This window comes from Meles meles, chromosome 5 (genome assembly GCF_922984935.1).
Source record: "Meles meles chromosome 5, mMelMel3.1 paternal haplotype, whole genome shotgun sequence".
In the NCBI taxonomy this organism is placed as follows: Eukaryota; Metazoa; Chordata; class Mammalia; order Carnivora; family Mustelidae; genus Meles; species Meles meles.
This window is the reverse complement of record NC_060070.1, coordinates 120,797,488-120,814,173: the sequence shown is the minus strand read 5'-3', so window position 1 is coordinate 120,814,173 and position 16,686 is coordinate 120,797,488. Positions and strand designations below refer to the sequence as shown.

General features: G+C 41.5%; 1 protein-coding gene across 1 annotated transcript in view; it reads right to left on the bottom strand.

Moving 5' to 3' along the window:
• NUDT3 (nudix hydrolase 3) overlaps positions 1 to 16,686 on the bottom strand; it is a 121,547-nt gene that overhangs the window by 57,880 nt on the left and 46,981 nt on the right. Inside the window, exon 2 of the mRNA XM_046004427.1 lies at positions 3,092 to 3,202. Coding sequence (XP_045860383.1) covers positions 3,092 to 3,202 — 111 coding nt within the window. The remainder of the gene's footprint in view (positions 1 to 3,091; positions 3,203 to 16,686) is intronic.

The following is a 16,686-nucleotide window of genomic DNA, read 5'->3' as shown; positions in this document are numbered from 1 at the left end:
CAGGAGAGCATGCGACTCTTGATCTCAGGGTCATGAGTTCTGAGCCCCACGTTGTGCAAGGAAATTACTGAAAAAACAACAACAACAACAAAAAACAAAAACCAAACACCAAAAAACCAAAAAACTTGGCCTATTAGATCAGAACCTCAGTTTTGAAAATATAATTGAATAATTTTTCTGCCTTGTGTTTTTAAGTTGAAAATCTTAGTAATTTTACATATATTACGAGAATAAAGAATCTAAGACTCACCTCATCTGTGAATTGGTTTTCTTTTTTTAAATATTTATTTACTTAAGTAATCTCTACACCCAATGTGGGGCCTGAACTCAAAACCCCAAGATCGAGAGTCGCATGCACTACTGACTGAGCATAGGAGATTCATAGGACATTTTGTTGAAGAGCTTCATCAGGTTTTTATTTTTTAAGTCAGACAATTGAAGTTCTTTAGAAAGCACTTCTATTTAGCTATATGAATCCAATTTGAAACATCTGAAGTTCTTCAACTAACTGTTCTGGTATTATCCAAAAGTGACTAGTAGAATCTCCTATGTTTATATACAGAGCAATCAGAGCTGTAAGCATTATGAAGAAAATTAAGTTTTTGAATGTGTACTTTACAGAAGTCATAACATTTTGAAACCTAAATAAACTCCTGAATAGTGATTTCTACTTACAAAAGCTATCCTTCAAGGGCAACTAAAAATATATATATTTGTGTGTGTGTGTGTGTGTGTGTGTGTGTATAATATATATATTTATCTCTACATCATCCTCTCTGATACCAAGTCTGTTGATGGATGTGGGATTGGAAAAACCATCACCTCTATTTTATTTTGATAGAAGCCCCTGGAATGTTTGTTTCTGTAATGACATTTCACTAATTTTTATTGTTTGTGCAAACATCTGATTTATTCGGTACCGTATTCTGAAGTTGCAAGCAGTTCACAGACATTTATCCTTTCAGTAATGCTGGAATAAAGTACAGGGTGTGGTATGACTGTCCTCTGACTTCCTCAGAGTTGAGCAGGGTTTCATTTCAAGCCCAGGACCCCATGTGGACAGGAGCAAAGGGGGATCCTGAACATCTGAGGACAGGAGCCATTGTCTGTGCCGCCTGTCACTCCCCTTGGCCCTACTTCCACTTCAGCTTCCCTCTCACCGACTGAAGGGCTGCATGGCATTTCCAGGAACAAAGTGAACAGGGTGCCCTACAACCTTTCCTGCCCCTCACTGCATTTCTACTCCAGTCATCTAGTTCCTTCCATCTTCGCTGCACATGTATAAACACGGTTGACTCAACCATAATACTCAGAATCCAACAACAGTAACGGCAACTGACGGGAGCTCTCCTGAGACAGGCGCCAAATCTGTATGTGCTCCGCAAAGGTAGAGTGGTCAGATCTGCCCCACAACTCCTAAAACCAAGGAGCAAGTTTTGCACAGTCTCTGAACTTTGCCCTTTCTCTTTGTTCTAGAACCCTCACCTATTTCAGGTCTTCCGACCACCTTTCTGAATCTACAACTGCCGTGGAAGCTCTTTCAAACATGGCTTTAGGAGCCCTAGATCTTACAAGTGTCAACTGGATCTGAACTCAAGTCACACAGCTTAGGTCCACCAATGGGCCCTGCCACACATAACTGGAATAGGCCAGCCTCTGAGATCCTCCAGAAAGGAGCAGGCAAAGATTCTGGTGCCCTCAGGCCTAGGAAGGCAGAGCACAGAATCATGTCGGCCCCTCCAGGGCTCCCCACCCCTGGGCAGCTCCCGTTATCCCAGGTCTGGTGAGAAAGAAGGATACCAGTTCTGGCTATCGTGAGACTGCCTCATGCATCCTCTCTGACCATACCTATTGCTCCCTATGCTCGGGTCATTTCCATCTGGGCTATCTCTTCAGCGCTTTTCCTGTTCCATCCATTGCCCCACCTGTCACAGAAGCATGCACCAATTACCGCTGTCCACCTAGCTGTGTAATGGGAACACACAGGGAGGGTTCCAACTACAACACATACTTTTTGCTCTCAGAGATCATACCCTAGTTATGGACGCCAGATATATGATAAAATGATAGGGGTGAGAGCCAACACAAGTCTGCAGGAGTTCAGAGCGAGGGAAGAATTCCTTAAGTATTCCAAGGGTAAGATTAGTCTCAGGGGACTTCAGCAAGGGCTCAACCCAAAAGAAATTAAGGATTTAGACTTGTTCTTAGGCCCATTTTATATATCCTTGGAATCAGTTTTAAATTCCCTCTGGAACAAAGAAAAGCACTAGACATGTGGTGAGGGCAAGTCAATGGGGTGAGAATACATACACCACCAGGTTAGGAGTCTTCCGTGAAATAACGTAAGCAGAGCATCGCCACAGGGGGCTATGGGGGAACGTTACTCCTTCCTCCTGGTTTTGAACTGCCATCTATTTCTCGGTTTCCCCAATCAAACCGTAAGCCCTTGAAGTAAAGGAACGAAGACTTTGCCTCTTCTGAGTACTTCTTCCAGAAGATCTAGTAAGATATACTGGGCATGGCCCAGGAACTCAGTACCTACATGCCAAGTATTGTGAGGCCAAATAACAAAGAAGATACTATTCTCTCGCTAATGGCACTATTTATCACAGCTTCTGGACAACAGAACTCCTGCTTCAGCCACTGTTCTGTGCCCTGGACCCAGGAAGCAGAGGGGAACAACGGCCTCTCCCTCCTCCTCCTCATCATCATTAATGGGAATGAGCTGTTTACATCAATACTGCCTGTCCCTCTCATTTCTTAGGGCTGATGAACTATTTGTTCTTGATCTTCTGCCACAGGTAACAGGCAATGCTGAAAGAGCTCCATGGGAAATCACAAAACACTGTCTGATATAATCAGATACAGTCATCACTAGAGCCCTCTCCCTGCACAGAGTGCCTGATAAACATCACCATGTCCCAACCTGATCGGCCCTTTAATCAAGGAAGCACATGGTAACTGTTAAATGCCTTCTTTCTGTGATCATGAGTATGTTTACTCAGTGAGTGGTGATGAATTAAAGAACTACACATACATGACAGATTCATGATTACAAGGTCCTGCCATGCCCTTTTATCTCCACGCATACCTCCTCACAGACTTCACGGACTGCTGCCACACTCGGCTCCTCCTCGGGCTCCATGCCTCCCCCGGGGACAATCCATCGGTCCGGATGGCGACTACTGCTCACGAGTAGCACCTGAAAGTCACAGAAGTCACGTGGACAGTTAAAAAGGAAAAACGCACATTTGTACAAACTCTAAACAACATGGGAGAGTAAGCACCCGAGACCTATTTTTTGTTTATACCTCTCTGGGTCACTTCTTGTAGGGTGGCTTTCATTTCTAGTGGAAAGAGTAGACAACCCACCTTGTAAAAAGCAGAAAGGACCTGAGGGTTTTGAAGGGTCAGGGGTGGGAGGTTGGGGCAACCTGAGGGTTTTGAAGGGTCAGGGGTGGGAGGCTGGGGGAACAGGTGGTGGGTAATGGGGAGGGCACGTTTTGCATGGAGCACTGGGTGTTGTGCAAAAAGAATGAATACTGTTACACTGAAAAAATAAATAAAATGGAAAAAAAAAAAAAAAAGCAGAAAGGCATCTGAACCAGTGGCCTTTACCTCTACCTTTCCTCAGGCTGTCAGTCACTTCTGCTATCTATCCTCTCCTTTGTCCCTTTCCCTAAAGCCCTTTGAACACAGAGTTGAGAAGGACTGGGGAGGAAAAAAGTCACTGATAAACCTGGAGCACCGTGAAGGCTGGTCAGAAGGAAAGAAGTCCTTAGCCCTGCTTGGCACTGTAATCCCAACACCTTCCCTCCCAGCTTGTCATCCATGTGTCCCAGCTCCTGATCCATCCGATGGCCACAAGCCAGTACAACGCACCACCCTAAGTTCTAACTGTGCACTGAGAACCCAACTCCCTCATCTACAGCCAAAGTTGGAAAATTTCATCATGCTTTCAGCTGAGATAAAACTAGAATTTTTTTTACTACGAAGTTTTATTAAGAAATGAGAAGAAAACCAACAAAACACACATGCACGCATACACACACACACACACAAAATCCTGCAGACTGTGGTTTACTAATGCAAAATTAACCAGCATTCTAGTTATGGCAGAAAAAAAATCCTAGAACGTCCCCAGCTCCTTTTCCTTACTCCTCTTTAGTTAGCTGGATCCAGTTAGCTGGATCCCTCCTTGGAGGCAGAATTAGTTGGCATTACTCCCAAACTGAAAAGAATCATCTACATAGCTTCCTACACCATCACTTCTTTTGAGCTTTCCTCCCTATTCCAAACATATTCCCCCTGTGCACTTCACTTCTACTCTGTTGTCATCCTTGTTGCCTGGAAGAAAATGCCACATTCTCTGTAGCCCCTACAGATTCCATCACTGACTTCCGGTGACCTACCTTCTGGTCCTCTCCCATCTCTCCCTTGTGTTTCTGCAAGTTATATGGGCCCTTGGAAATTCTACCTTTTTTTCATCCTTAAACCCTTTTCTTCATGTCATGATAGAGTCTCTTGATGCTCCTCTACAAAATCTGTGATCTGCTGACTCAGAGGGGACTGTGGAGTTAAGAAGGAAATCATGAATCCACATACAGTCACCAATATATAGTCCATGGATGGAGAAAATAATATCTTTACATTTACAAGTACTTTTTTTTAGGTGCATGTAGTTTCTGTTTTGCACAATTCAGAATAACTTAAAATAATATGAAACCCACAGGAGTTTTGGGGTGGTGCATAAATGTTTACTCTAAGGGATATTAAAAGTATGATGTAGAACATTCTATGAAGTTGTTTTTTTTTTTTTTTAAGATTTATTTATTTATTTATTTGACAGAGATCACAAGTAGGCAGAGAGGCAGGCAGAGAGGTGGGTGGGAAGCAGGCTCCCTGCTGAGCAGAGAGCCCGATGCGGGGCTCGATCCCAGGACCCTGAGATCATGACCTGAGCCGAAGGCAGAGGCTTAACCTACCGAGCCACCCAGGCACCCCTGAAGTTGTTTTTAAAATAAGAATCCTCACTGCACTCCCACCTCATACCATATACAAAAATTAACTCCAAGTGGTCCAACGATCTAGATGTAATAGTTAAAACTATAAAACAGCGATAAATCTGAGGGGCCTGGCTGGCTCAGTCAGTAGAGCATGTGACTCCTGATCATGGGGTCACAAATTTGAGTCTCACTCTGGGGGCAGAGTTTACTTAAAACAAAAGAAAACAAACAAACAAACAAAAAGCACAGCAATAAATCCTCCTGACCTTAAATTTCGTAAAATATGCCAAATTCTTGAACATGAGACCAAAAGCATGAACAAAAATAAAGATTAGATAAATTGGACTTCATCAAAATTAGAATCTTCTGTGAATTAAAGGTCACCACCCAGAGTGTGAAGAAAAACGACTTACAGAATGGGAGGAAATGCTTGCAAATTATCTATCTGATAAAGGTCTGCTGTCTAACACATGAATACATAAAAATATAAAAACTCTTACAACAACAACAACAACAAGACAAACAGCATTTCCCCAAAGAAGATCTACAAATAGTCAAGGAGCACATTCAAGATGCTCAACATCATTGGTCACTAGGAAAGTGCAAAGTAAAACTGGTCTGAGATACCACTTAACACCCACAAGAATGGCTGTAATTTTAACCCTTCTGAGGTGATTTTTTTTTTTAAGATTTTATTTATTTATTTGTCAGAGAGAGTACAGGCAGACAGAGTGGCAGGCAGAGGCAGAGGGAGAAGCAGGCTCTCTGTGGAGCAAGGAGCCCAATGAGGGTCTCGATCCCAGGACACTGGGATCATGACCTGAACTGAAGGCAGACGCTTAACGACTGAGCCAACCAGGCACCCAAGAACAGCTATAATTTAAAAATAACAAGAACTGGCAAGGATGGAAAGATTGGAACCCTCAGACATTGGGTAAAAATGGCAAATAGTTCAGGTGCTATGGAAAGTCTGTGGTTTCTCAAAAGTTAAATAAAAAACTACCATAAGGGGCGCCTGGGTGGGTCAGTCAGTTAAGCGTCCAACTCTTGATTTTGGCTCCGGTCATGATCTCAGGGTGGTGAGAATGAGAGCCCCGCATCGGGCTCTGCACTCAGCAGGGAGTCTGCTTGAGGTTCTCTCTCCCTCTCGCTCTGTACCCCCACCCCTGCTCTCTCTCTCAAAAAGAAAAAAAAAAAAAAAATTTACCATATGACTTAACTATCCCACTTGTAGGTACATACCCTAAAGAACCAAAAATAGGTGCTCAAATACTTATACCCAAATGGTCACAAAAGTATTATTCACTGTAGCCAAAGCGCAAAAACAACTTGAATGTCCATCAATGAATGAATGGCTAACATGGCGTACACATGCGCAGGAAGAGTCCCATAAAAAGAACGAAGCACTGATCCGTGGATCAACCATGGAAACATCATGCTAAGTGAAAGCCAGAGCCCAAATGTCACATGTTGTAAGATCCCACAGATGTGAAATGGGTAGAACGGATCAATTCACAGAGACAGAAAGCAAACTGCTGGTTGCCAGGGACTGCGAAAAGAGAAAATTGGAGAGTAACTCCTTAATTAGAGTACAGGATTTTGTTTGGAAGTGATCACAGTGTTTTGAAATTGTAGAAAGGTTGCTAAATGCCACTGAATTGGTACTAAATGCGACTGACTTGTTCACTTCTAAATGGTTATTTCTAAATGGTTCACTTCTAAATGTTCACATGGTAATGTGACATGGACTTAACCTCAATAAAATAAAACTGGTTTTAAGATCACAGTAAGTTTTTAAAAGCTAAATTCAGGAGTCAGTGCTACTACTTTCTATGTCAGAATCTACACTCCAGGGAAGTGGCCACCCAGAAAGTCATCCTTAGTTTTATAAACTATTAAATTATAGAGCTGAAATAAGAGAAACGGGGATTATTACCACACTCCTTCCATCTCTGATAATTGTGGCAAATTTAACATTTTTTTTAAAAATTCCCTATTGAGTACACTTGTGATGGGCACAGTGTGTTAACATGTAAATGAAAAATCACTAAATTCTACTCCTGAAACCAATATTATACTATATGTTAACTAACTAGAGTTCAGATAAAAACTTACCAAGAAATTCCTTATCAAAATAAAAATAAACCCAAACACAATCATGTTTGTTAATTTAAGTTAAACGTTTTTCTAAAAAGTCGTCCAAAGACTCCACATAATGGCATTTAAGTCAACAATCCAATATGCAAGGAAAACTCAAGAAGAAGGAGTAGGAATATGGGTTAATCTTTCACTGATTTGTTATATAAACAACATGCAGTCTTTCTTCCTAGAGTTCTCCCACTTCTTGGCAAAGTGTTGTGCAGCCATTCCAAACCTAAGCATTTGCTTGAAAGGCTGACTAAGGCCATCCAATTAGGTTATAGACCAAATGAAAGACCTTTACAGGGACAATTCCAAGCCAAAGCAAAGGAAACCTCTAACATAAAGTATAATTTAATTTCTAAATTTTAATCAATGTGAAATATCAATCAGTAAATTTAGGAAGCATTACTACTTTGCACATTCAAAGTATGACTGCGTGAGGTAATACTACGTATGATACCGACACTGGGAAAAACTCAAGCCTCATTACTTTGTAGTCACACTTCAAAGTAAACACTGTTATGAGTAAACAATTCTCCTGGCTAAGTTTCCTTGACAACCCACTGCAAATTTACTGAAAAAAAAAAAAAACCAAAAACAAAAACATTCTTCACTTTAGCCGGAGGCTTTACTCCTTCTAGCTTATAAAACACTAAATGGTGTTTCTGGTCAATAAATTCTGATTCTGAAGCTTGATTTTTAAATACAAAATTATCTGAAAAGAAATTAAATGGCAAAGCTCCTAAGTCTAAAAATGATATACTAACAGAAAAAAAGCCCCACAGAACTTGTTATTTATTCAACAAACATTCATTAAGCATCATTATAAACCAGGAATGACAGTTGCAGATTAAACCTCTGCAATTCTAAGGCAGATCAGAGTGGGGGACTGGATGACCAGGTATTAGGCCTTTCATGAAACTCTTATCACCAAGACAGGTGATATCTGTACAGAGATAGATAAATATATCTACAGAACACATCACACCCAACTCCTGGATATATAATACAGGTGGTCCTACAAGCAGAGAGAAATCAACAGGTAGGGCAGAGACAAGTTACCATCCACATGGACACCGAAGAAAATCAGTATATTGATGAGGGACACATGCATGCAAGAAAAGACTAACAAGATCTGTGGGAATAATAAACCTAATGGGGAAAGATTTACATAAAGGGTTTAATTAAGCTTGGAACAGTAATGTTTTATTCTTAAGCATTATTAAAGCAATTTTAAACACCTTAATATAAATTTTCAAAAGAAAATAAAAGAGGGGCACCCGGGTGGCTCAGTCTTAAGCCTCTGACTCTTGGTTTGGGCTCAGATGATGATCTCAGGGTCCTAGGATTGAGCCCCACATCAAGCCCCTGCTGAGCATGGAGCCTGCTTCTCCCTCTCCTTCTGCCTTGACCCCTCCTCCCCTGGCCCTGGCTCACGTTCTCTCTTGCTTGCTCTGTTCTCTCTCAAATAAATAAAATCTTAAAAAAAAAAAAAAAGAATATAAAAGAAAGCCCCCTGACCTAAAAGGAAATGCGTATCTAGAGGACAGGGGGAGAAAAAGAGAAAGAAAAAGAGTAGTAATACACGATGAGGAATGCTTTGGTTGAGGCAGGCATGGGATACCACAAAGACTGAAAAGAGACACCTAACCCAGGCTGGGGTCAGCGGGGAGGGGGAAAGGCAGCAGAGGGATGATAAGAGAAGATTTCTTAAAGGAAGTAGACTTGAGTTAAATCCAAGCTCAAGAAGGACATTTATTCAACAAAAATCAGAAGCCTACTGTGTGGCCTTGTGCTTAGGACACAAAAGCTATGTAGATACAGCCTCAGCTCTTGAGAAATTTAAAGTCCAGTGGCTAAGACAGACAAGAAGTCAGGTAACTATACTTCAGTATCTGTGGCAGAGACCATAATGTTCACCAGACATTTTATGTCCTTGTTTATGATATTCCAAGCCCCCCTGCTCTCAGGTGGGGCCATCTAACAAGTTCTGGCTAAGGAAATATGAGCAGAAGGGACACACCTTCTGGGCTAAGGCAGGGAGAAGCGCACCCAGCCAGCCTCCCTTTTCCTCTGTCACAGTGCCCAAGGACAGAGTGAGCTCCAGTTGGTGTAGCTATGAGTTGGGCATCTGAATGGAAGAGCTCCTGTGTAGAGCACAAGCAATACAACTGTGTTGTGTTACAACAATGAGATTTCGGGGTTAATCTGTCAATCCAGCATAACCTAGTCTATTCTGATTAACAGAGTGAGAGATCACTGAAATGTCTAAGGATCTCTTCTGCTGACCACCTCATACCCAAGCCTTAAGCACAGAGCTTGCCCCATATTAGTGGCCAATAAAAGTTTAGTGAGCAAATGAAAGAATGGTCCAATGACAGAATGAACAAATGAGTGCTTTACAGAAAGAGTGCAGAAAGCATACAGAAGGGGTTTACTTAGGGAGACTGAACAAAAAGGCAGGGGTCTAATTATCAAGAGTTTGGATTGAAACCTGAAGGCAATGGGTAGGTAAGTCAAGGAAGTTGTTTAAGCAAAGAAATAACATAACCCAATTTGTTTCTGTTTTTAGTTTTAAAAGTTTATGTAAACAAAAATTAATTCTTTCCGGGCAGTGCCAAACTGGAAGTGGCTAGGAACATTCCTTCCAATTTGGGTTTTAGAAAGGTCACTTTGACTTGAGCTGGATGTGGGCAAGCTTGGTAGCAGAACACACTTCTGGTTGAGAAGAATTCCGGTTGAGAAAGGATGAGGACAGAAGTGGGAGTGGGAAGGAAGTTACAGGCTCTCAGATAAACAGAAAGAAGCATCCACAGGACGAAGTGATTGGCAGACTGTGGGCCAGGTCAACAGCAGAGCTGCCCTCCACCGCTGAAAATGTGGAAGGTCAGTGGAGGAGGGAACCTGAGGGAGGATATCCTCTGAACATATGAATTGAGAGTACAATGAGATATCTAACGAATATTTCTAGTGGACAAGCACATAAATGTGGGACTGGAGCTTAGAAGAGGAAAAAAGAGATTTGGGGAAAAAATGGTCTTAGATTCAATGAGACAGCACGAGACTAACAGAAGAGAGAATATATGTATTTGCAAAGTTCTAGCTGGGGGAGCTATCCCCATTCTCCCTGGTGTCAGAGAAGTTTCTATTCCCATCACCGAGAGCATAGTGTGCTATGCTGGGAAATATATTTCATGTAACCCAGGTTAAAGATCTGGAAATATTTTCCTTAAAAAATTAAATTATCTATGTGATAAGTCTATATTGTGGGAAATCCTGATTAACAAGTGACAGATTTTAGACATATTGCTAATTTCCAAAAAACTACATTCAGTGAGACACCCAACATGATCTCATTTCCAACAACACAGTGCCCCTGATATTTGACAGTCCCTCCGCACTGCCATTAAATGCCAGAGAGCTCTGCTGGCATCCCAGATGGCATGAGGGCTTACCCCGTCAAATCTGTGTATGACATGCCCAGCAAACTGCTTCTACAGACAACCCCCTCCTAATCATTTCTGGGTCCCTTCTTCAAAATAAGACCAGGGGTGCCCGGATGGCTCAGGTGGTTAAGCATTTGCCTTCAGCTCAGGTGTGGAATCGAGCCCCACATGGGGCTCCCTGCTTAGCGGGGGGGGGGGGGGGGGGGGGGGGGCGGGCTGCTTCTCCCTCTGCCCTACCACTCCCCCTGCTCATACTCTCTCTCTCAAATAAATAAATAAGGTCTTTAAAAAGAAATAAAATCTTAAAAAATAAGACCGAAACAATTGTGAATACTAAACTTGCTTGGATTCCAGATAAACAAAAGTGTTACTATATTTTACAGGATATAGTTGATATACATATACACACCCATTGTGGAGTCCAATGCATGGCTTGAACTCACAACCCTGAGATCAAGACCCGAGCTGAGATGAAAAGCTGGATGCTTTACTGACAAAGTACCCAGGTACCCCATACAGGATATTTTACAGAACAGCTGCCACAAGTTCTTATGCACAATGACCATATAAAAGTATTTAAAAGATGAATAAAGCTCAGCAGGAAGTCAAATAACTTGTTCAAGTTAAATCAATCAATTATCACAGCGCCAAGCATTAGTAGGACCAGTGCCTAGAGTTTTGAAGACATTTTGCCCTTTGACTATTTTTTTCCTACACAGGAGCTCAAAATACTGCTAAAGTAAGAAACAAGTAGACATAAACAGTCAGTTTACAAAATGCCTTATAAACATCCCTTCTCTTTATCTAGAGCATCAGGCTGTTTATTTAATAAAAGGAAATTCCCTGTCTAGTACAAAAAAATACCATATTGTGCTGTGAACAGATATTCTGACAGCTTTGCTTTGGAAACAACAAGGTATTTTAAGAACAATATGAAAAGGTGGTCAGAGACACAAACTCTCCTGCATGGCGTTCTTAAGTGTGAGTTCCAGGGTACAGAGTGTAACACTAGCCTTCTAAGTGAGTGGCCTGTGCGGTCTTCCTCAACTAATGTCCAAATGTTTTTTATTTTTTTTAAAGATTTTATTTATTTATTTAATTGACAGAGAGAGAGAAATAGAGAGGGAACACAAGCAGAGGGAGTGGGACAGGGAGAAGGAGGCTCCCTGTTGAGCAGGGAGCCAGATGCAGGGCTTGATCCCAGGACCCTGGGATCATGACCTGAGCAGAAGGCAGATGCTTAAGCAACTGAGCCACCCAGGCGCCCTAATGTCCAAATGTTAAGATAACCACACGAAGCATTTATATCACCTGGTAGTCAATGACTTTATCTCTAAAAAGATGACTAAAGAAACCAATAAACTTGGCTAAATTTGCAAGTTATATGAAAAAAAAAAAAAAAAAAGACTGAAAGTTGTTGGATTATACTGTCTCAACATAACTTACTGGAATGTCCCAGGCTATTTCTATAAACCTTATTAACCCACTCCCACAACCCTTGTATACACTGAAAAAAAGCAGACGAACCTTGGGGGGGAATAAATACCAACAAGGGCAGGCAGTGTTTATTCAGTGCCTATCTTGTGCCAAGAGCAGCGTTTTACACATTCTACTTTTAATACACTCTTCCTAATTTTCAAACAAGCACACAAGCGGATACTTTTTAATACTTGCCATTACAGCAATGAGGAAACCAAGCTTTAGATGATTTAGTGATGTGGCAAAGGGCACAGAAAAGGACGGTGCTGAGCCAGGATTCAAAAGCCAGTCTACCTGTCTGACTCTGACCACTTGGCCATTGAGAGCCTGTTATACCCATGATGTAGCCAGCCCTATATGAAAAACCCTCCGAAAACCTAACTGCCATCAGATAAAAGGAAAAGATGAAAAAGGCATTCTAATCTAATCTTGAATTCAAATCAAGGATTTGGACCAGTTGTATGAGCAGAAATTATGTGTGTTATTACATCTTCCTCGGCCAGAGCTATCTTCTACAGGGAGGGAGCCTGTGAACTCCCCCATGTTACGCAACTTCCGTACACTTTCTTTTCTAAAAATGTTTATTAATAAATATAAAAAATGGCTACTAATACACGATATGATGTTCCGTTATTTTTCATGTGTTTAGAAACTACTACAATTCAAGTAATTCCTCACTGAAGCATGTCTTCCCTAAACAGACTGTTGTCCAGTCATCACTTGCTTTAAAAGAAGTGAGGCATGGAGGAATGGGGGTGAGTGGGAGGCAGAGATGTATAAAAATATATAAAGCCCACCTCTGAACGGCCCACTCTCTCATGCAAGGACTGGCAAACTGTGGCCCATGGGCCAAATCCAGCCTACCACCAGTTTTTGCATGGCCCATGACCTAAAAAACAACAACAACAAAAAGTTGGAAAAAGTCAAAAAAGAGTATTTGAGAACATGTGGATTTATATGAAATTCAAATTACAGTGTCCATAAATAAAGTTTGTTGAGGCACAGCCACTGAATGCCCATTCATTTACCTACAAGCGCAGGGCTGCTTTCAAGCTTCAAGGGCAAAGCTGAAAAGCCCAGATAAAGATCATGGGCCCACAAGGCCAAACATATTTTCTATCTGGTCCTTTACAGAAAAAGTTTGCCAACACTTGACCTACTGAAGGGCCCGAGTAGCTACAACATCGCGCTGATAAGGACTATGAGAGGGGAGGAGACTTTGAGAGGGTTCCAGAACACTTGTCAGGAAGGAATATGTGAACTGGGCTGAGAGGACTTTCCTGAGCCCAGGAAGGAGAGGTGCTCCAGACAGGGGTGCTGCAACTGCCGAGGCACAGATGTGCAAACCCTGTGTTATATCCAGAGAAGGCGGAGAAATCCGAGTAGTCTGATAATGGCGTAGGGTGCATGATGGGAAAGAAAAAGAGGGGAACAGAGGAGACTGGTAAATTAGATGGGGACCAGTATAAAAAACTCCAATACCAAACATTACCAAAGAGTTACAGCATCTGAAGGCAACTGGGAGTCCTCCTTGGTGTTTGAATAGGAAGATGGCCATTTCATTTGTTCTACAAGCCTACTGAATCTAGAAGCTGAATGAGTGATGTGCTGGAGTTGGGACAGAGAGGTCAGGTAGAGAGGATAAGGGCTGTAACTGTCATTCCTGGAGATGGGGAGCAACAGTGGCTAAAAGTCGTATTTCAGGGACGGTGACGGCAGGGACTAGTATAATTAATCAGAAAGGAGGGTGTTGTGAAAGGATGTAGAGGCTAAGGCTTTTTACTGGGGTCAACAGGTGGTCGGAAATACCTGTTTTTCAAGAGACAAACAGGAGGGGAGCAGATGGGAAAAGAAAAGAAGTTTGAAGCACCTCTAGAAGAAGTTAAGCTTCCTGCCCTCTATGATGGGAACGTCACCACCTCAATTTAAATGTCCATTCAGAAGCATTCACCCCAGAAACAATGACTGCCTCTGTACAATACAATTGGTGCCACTAAGGAGAAGGCACTTTCTTTAAAACCTCGTGTACAGGGGCGCCTGGGTGGCTCAGTGGGTTAAGCCTCTGTCTTCGGCTCGGGTCATGATCTCAGGGTCCTGGGATCAAGCCCCGCATTGGGCTCTCTGCTGGGTGGGGAGCCTGCCTCCCCCCCCCCCGGCCCCCGCTTGCTTCTCTGCCTACTTGTGATCTCTGTCAAATAAATAAATAAAATCTTTAAAAACAAAACAAAACAAACAAAAAAACCCAACCTTGTGTACAGCTTAAATATTTTAGAATATGCATATAAGATTTTTATAACTGGCCAAGAAGAATGCCAAGCATTATCCCCTAGGAAATTTCCGAAAGCTAAGTTAAGACTGAATGAAATATTTAGAATGTTCAAGTTTCTTGAGGTCATTAAAACAAACGAAGCCACAGCAACAACATTCCTGATATCCATAAACTGCATTATTTTCCCACACATGCTCTGAGAACTATAGGAATACACTGTAAAATCACTATTCATCAAGACACGGGTTTTGCTGAGCCATACAGAAATGAAGTCTTCCAAAATACAGGGTCACAACAAAAGATCCTCACTGCAGATTCAAAGCCGAGTATGTGTCGTATCCTCAGAGTAGCCTGAATATATCAATCACGTTTCAATCTAACTTCAGATGGCAAATTTAAAACCACAGTTGTATGCTGTCTACTTTATAGAGGAGGGCAGTCAGAGACCTGGGTTACAAGTTGGCCTCAACACCAATCAACCATGCCACTGCAAAAAAAAAAAAAAATCCAGACTTCAATTTTCTCAGTTTTAAAATGAGGTTGTTCAAATAATCTCAAAATCCCCACAAGTATTAACATTCTATTGTTCTCAGTTTACACAGGTATGTGTGCCTGAAGAGTAGGTCCTAATTTTCCTTTTTTATGACCTATTTTTTTAATAGTACATACCGCACTTGTTAAAAAGGTACAGAAGGACAGTCTGTGAAAAGCAAGCCTCTCCTAAGTCTGTTCCCAGAGGCACTTCTTATGAAGGCTTCTTGAGATATCTTAGCATATATGAGTATAAACAGATACACAGTTATTATTTTTTCCTCTTTGTTATCTCAAATAGTAAGCTATCACACACTGTCCTTAGTTTTTCATTTAAATCGCAGCAATCATCTCATCACTACATACCAAAGAACCTTCTCTTTTCTCTTTTAATGACCATGTGGTAATTTTAAAAACTCCTTATTTTAGAAAATTCCAAACATACACAAAAGCAGAGGAAAAATATAATGAATTTCCAAGTATTCATTACCTGGCTTTAGTAATTATTAACATTTTGCTTATCATGGTTTATTTACCTAAACCCCACTCCCAGAGCATTTTTATTTTTTAAAAAAGATTTTACTTATTTATTTGACAGAGAGAGACACAGCCAGAGAGGGAACACAAGCAAGGGGAGTGGGAGAGGGAGAAGCAGGCTTCTGCTGAGCAGGGAGTCAGATGTGGGGCTCAGTCCTGGGATCATGGCCTGAGCCAAAGGCAGCCCCCAGAGTATTTTAAACCAAATCCCAGATAATCGATCTATTTCATCACTAAATACTTCAGTTACATAATCATTAACAGATAAGGACTTTTAAAAGATATGATCACAGGGCACCTGGGTGGCTCAGTCAGTTAAGGGCCCAACTCTGGATTTTGGCTCAAGTCACGATCTCATCGTCGGGAGATCAAGCCCTGCTTCAGGATCCCCCCTTCCCGGGCTGGGTCTGCTTGAGATTCTCTCCCTCATCCTCTGCCCCTCCCCAGACTCACATATGACCACACCCTCTTCTCTCCCTAAAATAAATAAATAAATCTTTAAAAAAATATATAACCACAATGTCATTATTATATCAACAATATACAACGAACAATTCCTTACACTCATCTAATAGGCCATATCCAAATTTCTCCAATCATTTAAACAACGTTATTTTACAACTGGTTTATTTAAACGAAGATCCCTACAAAGGCCACACATTCCATTTGGTTGCTAAGACTTGTAAACCTTAGTCTAAAACAGTTCCCCCTCCTGACCTATTGTTTTCAAGCCACTTATTTGTTGAAGAAAACAGATCATTTCTTTACCTTGCAAGATTTCCCACATTCCTGCATTTGCTAATGCCTTCCCTCAGCGGTGATATTCAACTTGGTCCCCTCTCTCCCATAGTTCCTGTACCCAGGTGGGTAGATCATGAAGCCTAATCAGGTTTGGATCTGCTTTGGCAAGAAAACTTCCCTGCCTGTGCCACATACTTGCTACAGCATGGCACTGTCAGATAATAAGATCTGACATGACCTTCAGTGATGAGACGACACTGGTGTCAAGTACTATCATATGATCTGTTCACTACAGAGAGCTTATGATCAGCCTTTCTTTGCCTGACTTTGGCATCTATTAATGACACCTATCTACATCCGTAACAGTATTAGGGAATGCAAATTATACTTTTCTAATTCCACTGTCCTTTTCATATATGTCAGCTGAAATTTCTACTTCAAAGAAACTTCCCCCATTAACTGATTAATATAGGAAAGGTAAGATAAATGCTTTTTTCCCCTTCTAATTTACTAATTTTTTAAAAATGAGACAGTG